The sequence below is a fragment of the Capra hircus genome, chromosome 10 (assembly GCF_001704415.2).
Source record: "Capra hircus breed San Clemente chromosome 10, ASM170441v1, whole genome shotgun sequence".
NCBI lineage: Eukaryota > Metazoa > Chordata > Mammalia > Artiodactyla > Bovidae > Capra > Capra hircus.
The window spans coordinates 45,184,080-45,201,896 of NC_030817.1; the positions used below are offsets into that span (position 1 = coordinate 45,184,080).

General features: G+C 38.6%; 1 protein-coding gene across 10 annotated transcripts in view; it reads right to left on the bottom strand.

The window, feature by feature from the left end:
* MYO5A (myosin VA) overlaps nucleotides 1–17,817 on the bottom strand; it is a 197,222-nt gene that overhangs the window by 31,370 nt on the left and 148,035 nt on the right. For 7 of the 10 annotated variants that reach the window (XM_018054218.1, XM_018054215.1, XM_018054211.1 and 4 more), the window contains exons 25-30: nucleotides 15,870–15,983; nucleotides 9,474–9,617; nucleotides 9,194–9,247; nucleotides 4,968–5,195; nucleotides 2,791–2,799; nucleotides 473–573 (exon numbers count right to left, since the gene is read on the bottom strand). In XM_018054218.1, coding sequence (XP_017909707.1) covers nucleotides 473–573; nucleotides 2,791–2,799; nucleotides 4,968–5,195; nucleotides 9,194–9,247; nucleotides 9,474–9,617; nucleotides 15,870–15,983 — 650 coding nt within the window. The remainder of the gene's footprint in view (nucleotides 1–472; nucleotides 574–2,790; nucleotides 2,800–4,967; nucleotides 5,196–9,193; nucleotides 9,248–9,473; nucleotides 9,618–15,869; nucleotides 15,984–17,817) is intronic. The other 3 variants (XM_018054217.1, XM_018054214.1, XM_018054210.1) reach the window with 1 other exon arrangement.

The following is a 17,817-nucleotide window of genomic DNA, read 5'->3' on the forward strand; positions in this document are numbered from 1 at the left end:
CACATCCTGGGAAGTCATGGTACCCTTTGAGAATTATATGGCCAACACGGATGTGATTCAGCTATTTCATCACTTCTCTTTACGTTAAATTTCAATTACTGAAAGCTGCAGCTGCCCCTACAAACCTTCACAAATAACCATCCTGAATAACAAATGGAAGTGACTACCCAAGAAAGTCCATGCTACAGAGTAAGCAATTGATTTTCTTTCTCAAGGCTAAGGCCCTAAAAACACAGAAATATACTCCCTTGATGTAAAGAACATTTTCCTTTCAATTTCTTATCAGTAATGCTACCGTCTTATAAATGAGATTTTAACCGGGAATATATTGGAAACGTTGGATCCCTTTTGAAGGTCAGCTGATGTCTAACAAAACAATGCAAAAACATTTGTACTCACTGTACAAGAGGCTGGCTTGAAGACTAGAGATCAACATGATTAAACCAAAATGAATAAAGAAAGATCAACTTACCTGTTGGTTTCTTTCAAACCAATATATGCTTGTGCTATTTCACCTTTATCTTTCATTTTTTGTACATCTTCTAAAAGTATTGTGGAATCTGTCATTGTGTTCTAAAGGGGAAAAGACATTTCCACATTAAGTGTTAACTCAAAAGCTTTGGACCACATGTAACAATTTTCTTTCCAACAGAATAGGGGGTTTATGTGTTCCACAACACACCTGCCCCACCAGAGATCTACGCTAGCCCCAGGGTGACTACAGAGAGTGGGGCACAGGCAATTAAGAGAACGAGGCACCTCTGTCCCTCTCTTGAGAATCCCTAACACTCTACTACAAAGATGGTGTGATTCTAGAGAAAACAAAATCATTGATGGGCCATGTGTGTTTTATGCTGTGTGAAATACATACATAAATATCATGCCTGGTTACTATTCTAATGCTGTATATACACTTTTAAATATACTTATTTCTATCTGTCTATCCATCCATCTATCCATCCAGTATACATAGCTTTAAAACAATAACTAGGCAAGAGCGCCAAGAAAGTATTCAATGTAATGTACAAAGCTGTTCTTTCTTTTACTTCTGGACTGATTATAACAAAACAAATGCCCTAAGAAATATGAAAAGTTTGACACAAAACTCATTTTTCTATTAAAAACTCAGTACAAAAAAAAGTGGTGTTTAGATTATGTTTCAGCAAAACTAAAGTTTTTTCTCATATCTTTAGAGATATATAAATGGGAAGGATATAGCTCCTTGGAACTATCTACCACTTGCTGTTATTTAATGTTTTTTACTCTGTTATGGTATAGGAATAGTATATAAGCTTTTGAAATAAACATCTAGCAGGTCAGAATAACGAATGATTTTGTATAGAAAGGACTTTTCTGCTAACATTTTTACTTCATTTTTTTTTTTTCTTTTTTGGTCTAATCTGTTTGACAACCAATATAATTTCAAAATTTTGCTTCTACTCCAGCCAGTCTCTATCCCTCCTAAACCAGGGCAAGAATAGACAATAAGAACAACTGTTCTAATCGTCTCTAAAGCATAACACCCTTTAGAATCCATGGGCCCACTCTATTTGTCTAAATAGTATATGCCTAATCCTTTAGTCAATGTTTGCTCTAAAGCCAGGTCTCACAGTAAAGTGGAGATAACAGAATACACTTCAAATATTGTGATCTTAGAGACCAAGATAACTTTAATGCCAACAAGAGGCCCATAAATACTTGCTTTTGAATTCCAGTATTTATTTAAAAAAAAAATCTTACTTATATGCTAATGCTGTCCTTTTTTGAGTTTACAAATTCATACTTAAAATATGATAAAAGCTATAAAGAATTTATATTCTACTGAATTTTAAAAATCTTTCACATAAACACTACATATAGCATTTAAAAAGTATTTTAGCTATGTTTTATAAATATCTTACTATACATTTGATAGGAAATTTCTTTTTTTCTCTTTTATTAAGGCATAAAATCTTTCTATTCTTAAAAAGCCATACTCAGATTTTTTTTTAAATTTGCCGGTGCTGCATGGCTTGTGGGCTCTTAGTTGCTCAACCATGGATTGAACCCATGCCCCCTGCAGCTTGGAAGCATGGAGTCCTAACCACTAGACTGCCAGGGAATTCCTCACACTCAGAATTTTAGTGTTAAGAAATAACTCAAAGAACCAATTTCTATATTAAATAATGCTACATGTATTCTCTGGCATCTGAGAACCTATATGATGTGGTTTTGAACTTGTAGTAAATTAGGTAAGTTGATCTAGTGAGCCAGTCCAAAGGAAAGATGGTATAAAGTAGCCAGTCCTTCCCTCCTCTGTTCTACCTTAGCTAAGAAACTGGTAAGTATGGGATCAGACTCAGACTACCAGCAGTATGAAGTTCCTTACTCACTGCTCAGAGTTTCTGCCAAGACAGGAACCAGGGCTGAAAGGGCTGCGCCTTGTAGGAAAATCCCACCCTTCCCAAGAAGGTGATGCTCAGCTCCTCAGGCTCCTCCTCACCCTTGGCTAACAAACCCACAGCTTGTAGAAGTGAGAGCTTGTGCTTCTGAGTTAAGGGCTTTCCTCCCTGCTTGTGGGGACCCACCATTACGACCACTGAGGGTCACAGAGCTGACTATGAGTTCAAAAGTCATGGAGGCCTCTCTGTGATCCAGACAGGAACCTATGACATCCAAAATTTTACCACTGACTTCTCAAATAGGAAGAGGTCAAACAGGAAATTAATTTGTAAATACCAAAGTAGATTTGGTGGCCAGAAAGGATCAACTGCGTATACTGGGGGATACTTATTAAAAAATTAGAATTACCTTGTCATCCTGAAAAATCACAAGTCAGCAAGCAAGAAAAACAAATGGAAAAAACAACAAACTCTTAGTTCCATAAATAAATTCCATCAATGAGTCCCCATCAAAACAGAAAAAAGCTAACTGTGAAAACAACCTAGACTGGTTTCTCCTAAAACTAACTCTATATGTAAATTAGTATCCATGGAACTGGCATGCGGTGGACATTAACATACATTTATGGAATGGCAACTCTTACTTCTCAGTTGAAATTCTTTTTGAGTTGTTTTGATTTTTCTAATTGTACAGTATTTGTGAGGATGTGAGAAAACAAGCCTCCTGCTCATGTATTGGGGTGAAATTCTCATCTTAGGTTTGTGAGAGTTTCAGCAGTGCCTTGACAGGAGGTCATTCATTAGTCCAAATGCAGCCTCCCAGAGTACTTGCGGAGGCAGAGCAGGCAAACTAGACGTGGCCGGGCTCTATCTTCACCTGGCTCATGGGGTGTCACTGCCTGCAAAGGAGCTGTGAAATGTCTCTCGACCAGAAACGGAGTGGGACAAACAACCCTGGGATTGAAAGGTCTTAGTCAGTGTCCTGTGCATTTTTCTTAAGAGAGAACAAGCTGATGCTATCCATGGGCTGAGAACCTGGAGAGCAGGGACCTTGATTAGATAGGGCCAGCCCAACAGGGTCTAGAGAGAAGTCATCACATGGAATATGTGAGGCAGGTAGGTGAGAGTGTGTGATACCAGAACTACATGCTCTTGTGAGCTGAGCTGTTTTTATGTTCCTTGGCTCATTTTTCTTTCCATTAACTTTTACTAAAGTTTTTGGTTATTATAGAATATCAGATTGCCACAGGAAAGCAGACAGAGGGATCCTCATTTTGGACGCTACTCCAGCTAGCATGCAGAGGGAGGCTGGTTTCTCAGAGGCTCAGTCCTCTGTGTGAGTTGTTGTTATCAAGTACGTCATGTGCCAGGTCTGGTATCTTAACCACGTGCAGAACTACCATTTCTAAGAGAAGTGCTCTTGAACCTTCTAGGCATCCCATTCATTATATACTATAGCCTTCTAAAAATTGAATTATATTGATATACAATATTATATTAATTTCATTTATGCAACAAAGTGAGTAGATGTTTTTATACACTACAAAATGATCATGATCATTAAAATGTCTAATTACCATCTGTCACCAGAGTTATTACAGTACTATTGATTATATTCCCTATGCTATAAATTACATCCCTATGACTTATTTATAACTGGAGGTTTGTACCTCTTAATTGCCTTCACCGATTTTACCCAACACCCTACATGCCTCCTACCCTGCAATCACTAGTTTGTTCTATGAATCTGCTTCTGTTTTTAGATTTCATGTGTAAGTGATATTGTATGGCATATACTGGTCTCTGTCTGACTTACAGTCATTTTTCACATGACATGTCATGCAGCTGGGATACTTGATTGCCTAATTCTTGGTAACACTTTGCTGCATGAACATGGGCAAGGAGGAACGCAGACCAGGTTTTATGATGATTACTCGAATTCCCTCTGGTATCAAATGACAAAAAGTCCACTTCTCACCAACACACAGCAGTGGTGGATCTGAAGTTACCTGAGGGCAGGGAAGGACTTCAAAGAACCATCTATATCTCCATCCTAGGTCCTTTCTGTGGAATCACTAAATATAGCCCCTTCCATCTGGGCCCACTCCCACCTCAAACAGAATTCCCTGAGGTGAGCAGAAACCATCTCCATGTCGCTTCTCTTCACTGATCTCATGCATAATCTTTACATGTGTTATCTTCCCAGTTAAACAGGCTATTTTCAACAAATAATTTAAAATTGTATTTAATGGCTTCCCACAGCAAGGTAATTTATGGATTTTTGTACTTAATTGTATTTCTGATCAAAATTTACCGTGATCAGATTACTATAAAAATATTCATTTTAAAAGCCCTTTGTTAATGAGTGAGAGGTGAAACTTTGAGAAGCAGTTGGGATTTCACTTGCTTCTTGCTCAGTCTAATTGGTGTTTGCAACAGTTTTTAAACAATGTTGAGTTTCTTTTTTTCAAATGATGATATCCTCAATTAGACTAAATACACTTATGTTTCCATCACATAAATTGGAGGGAAAGAACAGGAAGAGGCCAGTCCCCAGCACCACCTTTGCCACTTGCTCATGCTCACCTTGGGTTGGATGGCTTCCTTCTGGCTCACCAGCTGAGACCTCAGGATGAGGACTTCCTCCTTGCGGACATCGAGCTCCTCACTCACAGAGGTCAGCTGCTCCATGAGGACACGGTAGGCTGGCGCACCTGGGGCAGTCACCTCAGGGGAACTTTTCTCACTGAGGGCCTTTCGTAACTCATTTAGCTCATTTTTCAGTTTTTTGTTTTCTGACTCTAGTTCTTGACGCTGTAGGACGAGACAAAGAATGGTTCATCACCGTCTTCCTCAGCTTTACATAGGATTACTTACCTTTCCCCAGGAGAGCAGAAGAATTCTTCTGGAAAAGACCACCAGAGCCACCCTAGGGAATGGCTCCCCTGGGAACTCAGCTCTGCAAATTCAGAAAGTCAACATCAAGTGGAACTGAGCAAGATGAGTGATAGTTTGCTTCATCAACCCAGGTTTTAGAATCTGCCCAGGTGTGTTCACAGGCTTAAAGAAAATGCTAAGTCCTCAGGTACGAGTTTGGATAAGTACTAAGAAGCTCAGGTTTTCTTTATGTATAAATATAAGAGCAAGTATGAGGGCCCAACTGTCAGGGTACTTCTAATGAATGGTTCAGATGAGCAGATCCCTGAAATGTTGAGTAGCATCCTCTTATCTCCTTTGTAAAGCGGAAGAGAAAAACCACTGAAATTTTAGGCTTCTAATTTCTAATTAAGAAATTATATGACATTTAAGCTAATAAAATTCTCTATAATGTTTCAATAACAACAAACAATATATTTTTGAAACTTTTTCCTGTGTGACAGTCTTGTGAAGGTGCTGGCAGAAACCTTGAGAAGTGGAAGGAGAGGATGGGCCACCTCCTCCTTCAGCCATCCAGATGGACACACACATCCTTCACCATCTCCATACTATCACATACCACCAGCCATCCTCATGTCACCAGTTAGCGCTGCCCTTGGCACGCTCTGCTCAAACAATGGCAACAGGAACCCAGAATAGAGTTCTGATGCTAAACTCTGTTTACTGACACTAAAATACAAAGGTCATAGGATACTGGGTGGGAAATAGTGAAGCAGGCAGGCATTAAAAGTACCATGCTGATTTATTTAGCAGATGGTGCTAAGATTTTACAATAATGAAAGTGAGACCCTTCCATACAAACATAAAACATTTTATTGTTTCTTCCAGAGAAGCAATTTTAGGTTTGTAGTACCAAATTAGACCTTTTAATATGTCATACTAAGACTATCTGAAGACAGTTTTTTTTCTGGTTTAAGAATTTATAACCTTTTCTTTCATGGATTAGTTCATTCTTAGGCTATGGTTTTTCCAGTGGTCATGTATGGATGTGAGAGTTGGACTGTGAAGAAAGCTGAGCACTGAAGAATTGATGCTTTTGAACTGTGGTGTTGGAGAAGACTCTTGAGAGTCCCTTGGACTGCAAGGTGATCCAACCAGTCCATTCTGAAGGAGATCAGCCCTGGGTGTTCTTTGGAGGGAATGATGCTAAAGCTGAAGCTCCAGTACTTTGGCCACCTCATGCGAAGAGTTGACTCATTGGAAAAGACTCTGATGCTGGGAGGGGTTGGGGGCAGGAGGAAAAGGGGACGACAGAGGATGAGATGGCTGGATGGCATCACCGACTCGATGGACTTGAGTCTGAGTGAACTCCGGGAGTTGGTGACGGACAGGGAGGCCTGGCGTGCTGCGATTCATGGGGTCGCAAAGAGTCGGACACGACTGAGCGACTGAACTGAACTGATGTGTAAATGAATGCTCCTTCCTATCCTCAGTATCCCACCAAAGTAATCAGATTCATATTTCTGTTTCTGCAACAGAAAACATATGAATGTCTCTACTTCAACACCTAAGCTCTGATGCCATGTCTCCCAACTTTAACGTGCATCAGAATCACCTAGAGGGTGGAGGGCTTTAGATTTGGTGTGACGCCCACAGATTCGCTTTTCCATCAAGTTTCCAGGTGATGTTGACACAGATGTCCCAGAGACCACATTTCAAGAAACACCATGCTAACACTTTGGAACTCTGTGATCTGGGCTTCATTTTCACATTGGAATGTCTCTTTTTGTCCATTTTTTTGTGAAAGGCAGGCAGAAGCAGAAGATCTGGAGATCAGATTCCTATCCCTGTTCCTTTGGCCTGTCCCAGCCCATCCCATCTGATTCCTGTCTTGCATAACCCATATCATGATTTGGTTTTCTAGGCAAAGAGTATAAAAGACAAAGGAGAATAATGGAGATGACCCTTTGCTGCCACCCTTTTCTTTTTCCACAAACATAAAAATGTACTACCCCAGTAGTACATTCACTGGGGAAGCAAAATATTTAATTATGTTATAATTTAGAAAGGGAAAGGTCCTGCAGGGTATTTTAAAAGTAAATATCATATTTTGGGGGTGAAAATTAGTTTTCAAACAAGTTGTGATGGGAACGTAGCATGTTTCCTATTGTTTGGGGATCTGGATTCAAGATCAGACTTTACCAACTAATAGTAAGTCTCTTCACTGTTCTAAGGCCTCAGTTAACTGATCTTATAAAGGAAATAAAAAATTATCTCAGAAGTGTGACCATGACTAAAGAAGATCAGGTAAAGGAAAAACATTTCAAATTGTAAAGTAAATATAAGGTATTATCAGTCAAGTGTTTAGAATCACTCTTACTGTCTTCAGGGGAAGGAGCTGAACAAGGCATTGCGGGTTTGGGCGGGTAGAGGACAGGCACTCTCCACACCAAGATGCCATACAGCCTGGAGAGGAGGCACATGTCAGCGGCTCTGGACTGTGGGAAGTAGCAATCCACACAGAACAGGGCCTCTAAATGTGCATAGATTATGTTCTAAATCACAGTATTAGGAAATAATTTATCAGGACTAGACTTGCATAATATTACTAAAAACAAGCCCCAAAAAACTCATGATTGTTTAGAGAGACCTCAGGAGTTCTCAAGTTTATGTAAATGCCTACTGTTAAACATTTTGCGGCTTTTCTAATTTTTAGTTTTGGTTGGTTATAATTATGAACATTATTGCGATTTTCCAGCTATTTAAAACCACAATTTTCAAAAGCAGAAAAGAAGTTTAAAAACTGGCATAATCAGAAAACATTGAGAATAATAAATTTAAGGCAATAAATTAATTAATACCCTAGGGAACTTTTGGAGCTGGAGGTGACTTGACAGCTGACAATCTGATAGCTCAGACTTCTAGGGGCTCAAGATTTTGATTCTGGAAAGCAAAGGAAGGAGCCAGGTGGTGCACAGCCAGCTCTGAATCAAGCAATGGGACAGTCTCCCCTCTGGGCTTCATCTCTGTGTTACCCAAGATGCTCTGCATTTTAGGAACTAATGTTCCTAACTAGTGCCTTTTCCTGTGTTCGTGTGCTCTAGAACACACAGTGGCAGCTTATCTCCATCTAGTGAGACTCTGCCTTGAACCACTAAGCAGATACAGTTCTCCACCTCCATCCCCTTCCCTCCAACTATTCTTTAAAATATGTTGGAATATGTTTCTTCTCTGTAAACAAATATCTGTCTTTCTCTACAAACACATAGTTTCAGTGGGATTTGATGGTTAGAACATGGGGTTTGGAGTCAGAGACACCAACATTCAAAGTCGGCTCCTGTCAGTTTCTAGTGGGGTTATCTTAGGAAGTTACTTATACTTCTTAGTGTTGATTTCTTCGTCTATAAAATGGGAATTAAAATGCTTACTTGCAGGATTGTTGTTAAAAATTAAGGCTGATGTATTTTAAAACAATGAAGATAATGACAGCAGCTAACATGTCTTTACTATGTGCTTAGCACTATTCTACACAGTTTACATGAATTACTTCATATAATCCTCATGAAAGTCTTATAAGATAAATATTATCATTATTCCCATTGTATAGATGAGAAAACTGAGGCACAGAAAGGATTATTTGCATACAGCCATATAGTGGTGGATCTAGCATTTGAACCCAGGCAGTCTAACACCGGGGTCCATGTCCTTTACTACTTTCTACAGCCTCCAAAGGCAGCTACTGCTTAGGCTGAAATCTAGCTTATGTGAAAGAGAATTTTAAAAAGGTAACAACACAAGGCTAGAAATAATGCCTGAAAAGAGCTTAAGCTAGGGCCTCAGGTACCATTAAGGATGTTCTCTGAGAGAAAGAGGCTCTGAATGGGTTTCTTGCCAAAACAAGATATTCAAAGTCTTGACCAGACACTCCCCATTACCTTGAGTGACTCATATTCCAGTTCTGCACCTCTAATCTGTGGTCTTTCTTCTTCCTAGGGAAAAACATAAAGTTAAGAACTTTATAAATAAGTAGTTATAATTTAATTGTTAATTTTTACTCAGAATATTACTTAGCTCTGCAGGAAACAGTAAGGAGAGTTCAGCCCTCACTTGAAGGAAATCCTACTTGATTAAAGTATTTCTGGCCTGAGTTCCCATTAAAGAAGAGCCCACAGAACCCAGTTTGCCATGGCCCTAGGCTGGGAGAGCACTGCTCACCTTTGCCTTGCTGCGGAGCACCTGCTCCTCCTTGCGGTCCAGCTCATCCTGCATCACCTGCTTCTCCTGCTCCAGCTCTGTCACCCGCTTCTGGAGCTTGAGGAACAATGACATGTCCAGAGGCACCTTCTTCTCACTTGGCTCCTAAACTCCAGAAATTATAAGATGGTCAAGATGATTCATAAGATGTAAAACCTGATGAGAAAATGATGAGCAGCTCGATAGAAAAATAGGCAAACTTATAGGAAAGATATAAATGGCCAAAGAGTATATGAATAGCACATCCAACCAGCTAATAAATGGAGAAGTGCAAATTAAACAACAGTGAGGTACCACTTTCCTCCATCATATTGACAAAGACTAACAGTGTCTTACATGATGTTGGTGGAAGTATAAGTAGGCCCTTTAGGCCCATTCATTAAAATTTAAATCTGTATATCCATTAAACTAGCAATCTATGTTTAAGAATTAATTCTACAAAAATACTTACACAAGTACAAGTACACAATAATATCAATACAAAAGATGTTCACTGTAGTATTTTTGTAATCATAAAACCTGAAAAGACTCCAAATACTGGTCAATAGGAGACCTACTTAAATAAATTCTGGTATAATCAAACTATGAAATATTTACAGCTGTTAAAAAGAATGAAGTAGATCTACACAAGTAGATAAATATGTTCTAGATAAAAGTACTAAGTGAAATATACAACTTGCAGGATAGTATCTATATTATGATCTAATTTTTCTTAAAAAAAAAAAAAACACGTGACTTTTAAACATACAAAGCCCATGGCATACAAAAATCTAGAAGGCCATCAAGGTTATCTTAGAAAATGGGAGGTACTGTGGGAAAGTTTCATTTTCAGTTTCATACATTTCTATATTTGAATTGTATACAATAAGCAGGTACTACTTTTGTAATTAGGAAAAATGATTTTTGAAAAGGTGAAATGCTAGTATAAATATATTGAGGTCATACAGACAGAAAACAAAAAAACCAAAACATATATAGCCCTTAATAAACTAAAAGATAACCTAGTAGCATTTAAAAGTATGTCAACTTGTTCCAAAACAGAATCACAGCAAGAACTACCAGGACAAATAAAGATACACTAATTCAAGCTAAGCAAAAGGAACTAATTAACCATCATGGAAATTCTGAGAATGTGATAATTGTTTTACCTCATTTACTTTGTGTTTGAATTTTTAATGAGTTAAGAGAAAGAATTGTATCATTAGACTCAATGGAGAGGATAAAGAGTCTCTTTTTGTCAGAGAGAAAAAGAATGGTAACAACAATTTATTTATTTAATTAAATGATCAAAGTATAATTACTAATTATAATAAATATAAATAATGGTTATAATTAATAATAATTAATAAGCATAATTATCAAACTTTCCTGTCTCTAGGGGATTTTCTCAACCCAGGGACCGAACCCAGATCTCCCACATTGCAGGTGGATTCTTTACCAACTGAGCTACAAGGGAAGCCCTCTTAACTGATCAGCAAATCTTATATTTCCAAATGTCAATTAAAAAAAAATTTTTTTTTCTTGATATAAAAGCAAAATAAGTTTTCATAGAAAATTTAGGAAATAAGAAAAGTACAAGAATGAGAGCTGTAAGTATAACCTCATATTTAGAGAAAACTCATAATTTTTGTCCAGTCTTTTTTCTATAAATTTAAAGAAGAGGAAAAACATTTCATCATAATTTTGTACCATCTTAAAAACTTGGCATTTATTATAAATGTTTTCCAAATTTATATATGATACTTGAAAGCATTATTTTTGATGGCTGTATTAAAATGTATACCATCATTTGCTTCATCATGTTACAGATGAGCACTGAAGTTATTTCTACTTTTTGTATTGAAATATACTAAAATAAACATTCCAGTACATAAATGAAAGTGAAAGTGAAGTCACTCAGTCGTGTCCGACTCTTTGCGACCCCGTGGACTGCAGCCCACCAGGCTCCTCCGTCCATGGGATTCTCCAGGCAAGAATACTGGAGTGGGTTGCCATTTCCTTCTCCAGGGGATCTTCCTGACCCAGGGATCGAACCCAGGTCTCCTGCATTACAGGCAGATGCTTTAACTCTGAGCTACAAGGGAAGCCCCTAGTACAGTACATAAATATCTAAACATTAATGTTTTAAAGTCTATTAGGCCTGTTTATACTTCCATCAGTAACCACCACCTTGCCTGGAGCAGCAATGACTGTTATATCATTAAAGAAAAAATTGGTTCAATTGACATACCAATAGTGGTATTTCATTATTGTTTTAACTTATATTTCTTTGCCATTTAATGAGGTTGAATAATTTTTATATTCATTAGCTATCTTTGATCATTTGTGAATTCCTAGTAGTGCCAAGTTCAGCATCATTCTAGTTCTAAAAAAGACAAACACCTAAGAAGAATCAACTAAACCAAAAAGTGGGGCACTTATAGGCTATCAGGGTCATTTATCTACAAGCTAGTTAGGCCTGGACTTTTTCTTACTGTCCATTTTATCATGCTAAGAGTAAGAAAAAGTTTGGGTATATAGTCTGTCCTGACGGTAGAATAGAGATAACATATTCCCTGAACATAAAATCACTACAGAATTTCATTCATATAAATACTTATTTCTATACACCCCACAAATACTGATATTTTAGCTTATTTATAATATAAACATTCCATCTTATGTATTTTAATGTTAGTTCATCTTATTAATGATGTACATATACGTGCAAAGTTGCTTCAGTCATGCATGTCCCACTCCTTGAGACACTATGATCTGTAGCCCACCTGACTCTTCTGTCCATGGGGATTCTCCAGGCAAGAATGATGGAGTGGCTTGCCATTCTCTCCCTTCCAGGGGATCTTTCCAACCCAGGGATTGAACTTGTGTCTCTTGTGGCTCCTGCATTGCAGGAGGATTCTTTACTGAATCACTGGGGAAGCCCATTAATGATGTATACATCCCTGAAAATTTTAATTACTTAATCCTTTTTTCATACTATAACTGAAGCCTTCATCCTATGAGTGAATATAATATTTCATTCACTGTACTTAAAATGTCATCATTTGGGAATAATTCCTCTCCAGCCTTGAATGGTCATTTTTGTTGAAAAGGAATCCTTTTATTAAAATAGGGTGGGATAATTCTTTAGATACCAGCTAATATTACACAAAAAATTAACTAATTGGTATAGATAAGAACAAAATTTTATGGATAGGAACACTAGATAAGTGCAAAAGTGCTTGAGACATAATGATTAGGAACTAAGAGTGCTCCAAATGGTGCCCATTCTCATCTCTAATGACATGTATAATCGAAGAGATATTGTCCTCCCCATACCACACGAGCAAGGAGGATGACTGGACCATCTAGCTCAGGAAGGCGTCTAGGGTTTCCTTTGTAAGGACTTTGTCATCTAGGGCTTTTCCAAGAAAGTGAAGCTTTAAAAACTAATCTAAAAAATAACAACAATCTCTCATTAGAGGAAAATCAGGAAAATAACTGAATTTCTTCACAAAATGACCATGATAGGCCTGACAGTCATCCTGGAATTATTGCTAACAGTAGTTGAGAAAGTTACAGTGACGCTTTCCCTGGATTTGACAAGTGTGAGGAAGCTTGAGAGCAGAAGCAGAACTGAGATAATTAGTCAAAGGTTACTAAGAAAGGTGCATGACACAGCAGAGAAAGCAATGGTTCCCAAAACTGTTACATGGTCTTTGTAACCCCAGACCACAAAGATGCTAGAAGTGTGGGCGGGCTACAAGGCAAGCGGAGCTACCTGGTGAGTTCTCCACAGAGAAGCAGCAGTGGAGGTGCCACTGTGACTTGTGAACAGAAAATCACATGTCTGTGATTTATGACTAAAGAGACATTAATCCTTTATTTTTACATCAAATTTTGCTATTAATACATGACTGAGGTCAGAATTCTGTGTTTCAAAACAATCTATTTTAATTTAAAAAATCAATTTATAAGCAAGAGTGATCCCATTATTGCCCTGGCCCCTGGATTCTAAAGGAGTTACTTGGGAATACTACATATAGGAGTTGAAAGTTTTCCTTTAGTTTGTTAAGAGGTGGTTTGTAAACCTGGCCATTATAGAGGAAGTAGCAGGAAGAAACGCAAACCTGAAGGTCGTAAGTAACTTGAAGAGCAAAGTGACAACCACAGCCTTAGACTGCCATGTCTCCTGCCCAACTTCCCTTTGATGATCAGTCTTTCTTTTTCTATCATCAGTTGTACAGATTCCCATCTTTCTGATCCTGGCCACACCCAGTCTGTTTATTATACTGGGTTTAAAGCCTGTTATTAGAGCAAAAACCTTTATTTATTGAACACTTATTATGTATCTAACACTGTTGCAAGTGTGTAAAAATTAACTCACTTAATCTTCAAAACATCACTATAAAGTAAGATAATAATAGCAGTGCCACTTTATAGAGGAGGAAACTGAAATGCAGAGAGACTGAGGCTAAGGTTATGGACTCAGTCCTAAGGAGGAGAGCTACTGCAGTCTGCCGCATGATGAAGATAGTACTAACCAAAGCCAGCCACATCTCAGATGCACACACTCAGTCACAAGCAACAAGCATGACTAGTTCAGTCAATACCCTGCCTCATTACTGAGAGACTTCCTGTGTATGACCTACTGCTGGTGGTCAGTGCATGTGACAGACAGTATCAATACCCCAAGATCTGTTGGTGATTTCTGAAGCACAATTCATACTTCATTTTTCAAAAAAGATGAAAACTGTACCAAATCCCACTGTTCAGTTCAGTTCAGTTCAGTCACTTGACATAAAACAAGTGAGAATGAGAAATGAAAAAGGTTACCTCTCCCCTCAAATCTGTAAGAATTTGGAGAAAACATCTTTATATCCACTAAAGGCTCAGAAGCTGTAATTTTAAAATCTTCAAAGTCTAACTCTGGGGTAATCTCCAAAGATGGCTACCAACAATCACCCAACAAAAATAACTTTCTTCCCATTAAGAGATGGAGTCCATTCCTCTCCTTGAATCTGGGCTGGCCTCATACTTTGCTTTGACCATAAAATGTGGCAGAACTGGCTGCCATGCCAGTTCTGGGTCTGGCCCTAACAGCCTGACATCTTTTGCCCTTGCACTCCTAGAATCCACTCACTGCATTATTGAAGAGAGAAGCAACATGGAGAGACCCAAGGAGGAGACCTTCTCACCCCAGCTGAATGCAGGGAGATACTTCAACCCACACCATGAGGGACAGAAGTACCACCCAGTCAAAACCCAAAGAAATGTGAGCAATAATAAACTGCTGTAGTTTGAAACCACTAAAGTCAGGGATGGTTTGTTGCACAACAGATAACTTGAACAACCTCTGCTATTACATACTGGCCATATGGCTGTATCAATGTCCCCAGACTAATGTTATCTGTTTATGCGTAGGTAGAAAGGGGACTGGAAAACTGCAGTGTAGAACCCCTGAGTGGGAGGAGGTGAAGTGTGGAACTCTGAACAGACAAGTCTCAGTTAGAATACTGGCTCTGCCACTTACAAGCTGTGACCTTGGACCAGTTACTTGGCCCCCTTGTATGTATGAGTCCAACTATATGACATTCCAACTACGTGACAATTTCTTTAAAATGAGCAGAATGAGATGGAGAAACTTTTCATTCCCAAGTAGAACTAAGAAAGGAAAGAATCATTCAATTTTTTTCAGCTGTTCTGCCAGAAGCAGTCTATTTCTGACTTGGCCATTTTCTCAGAATATGAGCTAAAAATAGAAAATAATGTGCCTGAATTACCCACTACAGAAACTAATATCATATTTGAAGAAGATATGAGAATTGCTTTGGGAACAATCTAACTTAAAGTCACTGTACTCTTGGAGTTACAGTAATATGTCATTTTGATTTCAAACCATGTAATACAAAACACTAAGACAGATTCATAATCTGTTTTCCACGCATTTTTGTAGAAGAGAATTACATTGGTACAAACTGTCACCAAACAGGCAGCAATTTTGCTAAACTCTAAGGCATTGGTATTTATATTATAATATTTTAGGATAAAAGCTTACTTTTTAAAAAATGACCTCAGTCTAAAATAAATTCATGATAGGCTATACTTTTTACACACAGAACATGTTAAGGTATAAAAGGAATTACAAAAGGGAAAATCTGCTCCTCAAAATCACATTAAAAATTTAAATATCGATTGACAAGAATATGTAATAGGTATGTATATACATAGCTAATTAAGTACTTTCAAGTTTTTATAAAGAATATAAAACAAATGTTACATTTATGAACAAATGGGGTCCTCCCTGCAATGGAAATGTTCTCTGTTAATAACAGGATGGGCACATCTTACTTTTATTGATAGGTGTCTAAAATATACCTCTGTCCTTGATGGAATATCTTCAGTTTCTGCAATTTCAGAGCTAAAGGTGTATTCAGACTCATTGCTGCTGTGGGTAGAGTCTGTTCTCTTGTGTCCAGGCTTAGGCACATTCTGCAACACAAATAAGCAGCTACAGTTAACACAACATAATTAAATAATTGAACTTGGCATAGTTAAGACAGCATCCACCTTACCTTGGTTCTAATCTTCATGACCTAATGCTCTCATACCCAAACAATCTATTCCATGTTGTCTTAACAAACTCTTACAAGGGGTCACCTCCTGAGCTCCTCAAAGACACAGAAAGATGCACCAGGAGGGCGTGAAGAGTACAGTCACAAAACTAAACACTTAAATAAAAATCATCTCTGATTATCGGCAGATCGCTTTTTAAGTTGTGAGTGGCTAGTCGCACTAGGTGAGGCATAAGTATGATGACTTTCATATTATAATCAAACAAAATCTTCCCAAAAGTCCACAGGATATATTCAGGGACAGCATAATCATTTTACTGCACCATATTAATAGGTCACAGGAGGGGGGTTTTCACAAAGGCAACTACAACTTCTGTCAGTTTTATGCATGTAACTGAAGCTCTGGAGTCAGCAGTGGCAAGGATGAGTGTGCAGAACAGGAAGCTGCTCTGGGAAGATCCTTGGGTTATTAATTCAGGGAGTCCAAGTGATAGTTTCATGACATGTGGTAACTAAAGAACTAGTATTCAGCAAGCCTTTGGGGAATAGAAAAATTAGGTATTTGCAGTCCCTTCCTTTCTGGAGAAGTGGTTAAAGAATGACTTGAAGGAAGAGGAAATAAAAAGGTGGGGTTTGGGCCCCTTGCTCTGAGGGTGCCCCCCGCAGAAGAGGTGGAGGTTCAGTGGCCTGGATATTTTAGGGTTACAAATCCTGAGAGCTTCAAAAAGACCTCTGAAAGCTTTGTGATCTGTCCAGTGTCCTTTACTCCTTCCAAGGTGCAGGAAAAGAGCCAGAAGCCACAAAGAGCTTTTTGCCTCATTCCTTCCAACATCCAGGCTTAGATAAAGCAGGCCCATCTGTGCGACCACAGGGAAACAAGCCCTCAGGAGTAGTTGGTGTCTCAAGCCAGACCACTTTGTTTGTTCTATGTTTATTAGTAATTTTGGCCTGCAATTTTCTTTGTGTGTGTGTGTGTGTGTGATTTCTCTGTCTGATTTTGGTATTAGTGTGATGCTGCACACAAGGAGTTTGGAAGCTTTCCGGAATAGATTGAGAAGCATAGGCCTGCAATTTTCTTTCTGTGCGTGCGTGCGTGCGTGCGTGCGTGTGTGCGTGCGTGCGTGTGTGTGTGTGTGTGATTTCTTTGTCTGATTCTGGTTATCAGTGGGATGCCTCACAGAATGAGTTTGGAATTTTTCTGGAATAGATTGAGAAGCATAGGTGTTAACTTTTCTTTAAATGTTTGATAGAATTCACCTGTGAAGCCATCTGGCCTTGGACTTTTGTTGGAAGTGTTTGGACTGCTGATTCAATTTCATTACTGATATTTGACCTGTTCATATTTTCTGTTTCTTCCTAATTCAGCATTGGGAGATTGTATGTTTCTAGGAATTTGTCTATTTCTTCTAGATTGCTAATTTTATTGGCACGTAGAGAAGACTCTTGAGAGTCCCTTGGACTTCAAGGAGGTCCAACCAGCCCATCCTACACGAGATCAGTCCTGGGTGTTCATTGGAAGAACTGATGCTAAAGCTGAAACTCCAGTACTTTGGCCACCTCATGTGAAGAGTTGACTCATTGGAAAAGATCCTGATACTGGGAGGGATTAGGGGCAGGAGGAGAAGGGGACGACAGAGGATGAGATGGCTGGATGGCATCACCGACTTGATGGACATGAGTTTGAGTGAACTCAGGGAGTTGGTGATGGACAGGGAGGCCTGGCGTGCTGCGATTCATGGGGTCGCAAAGAG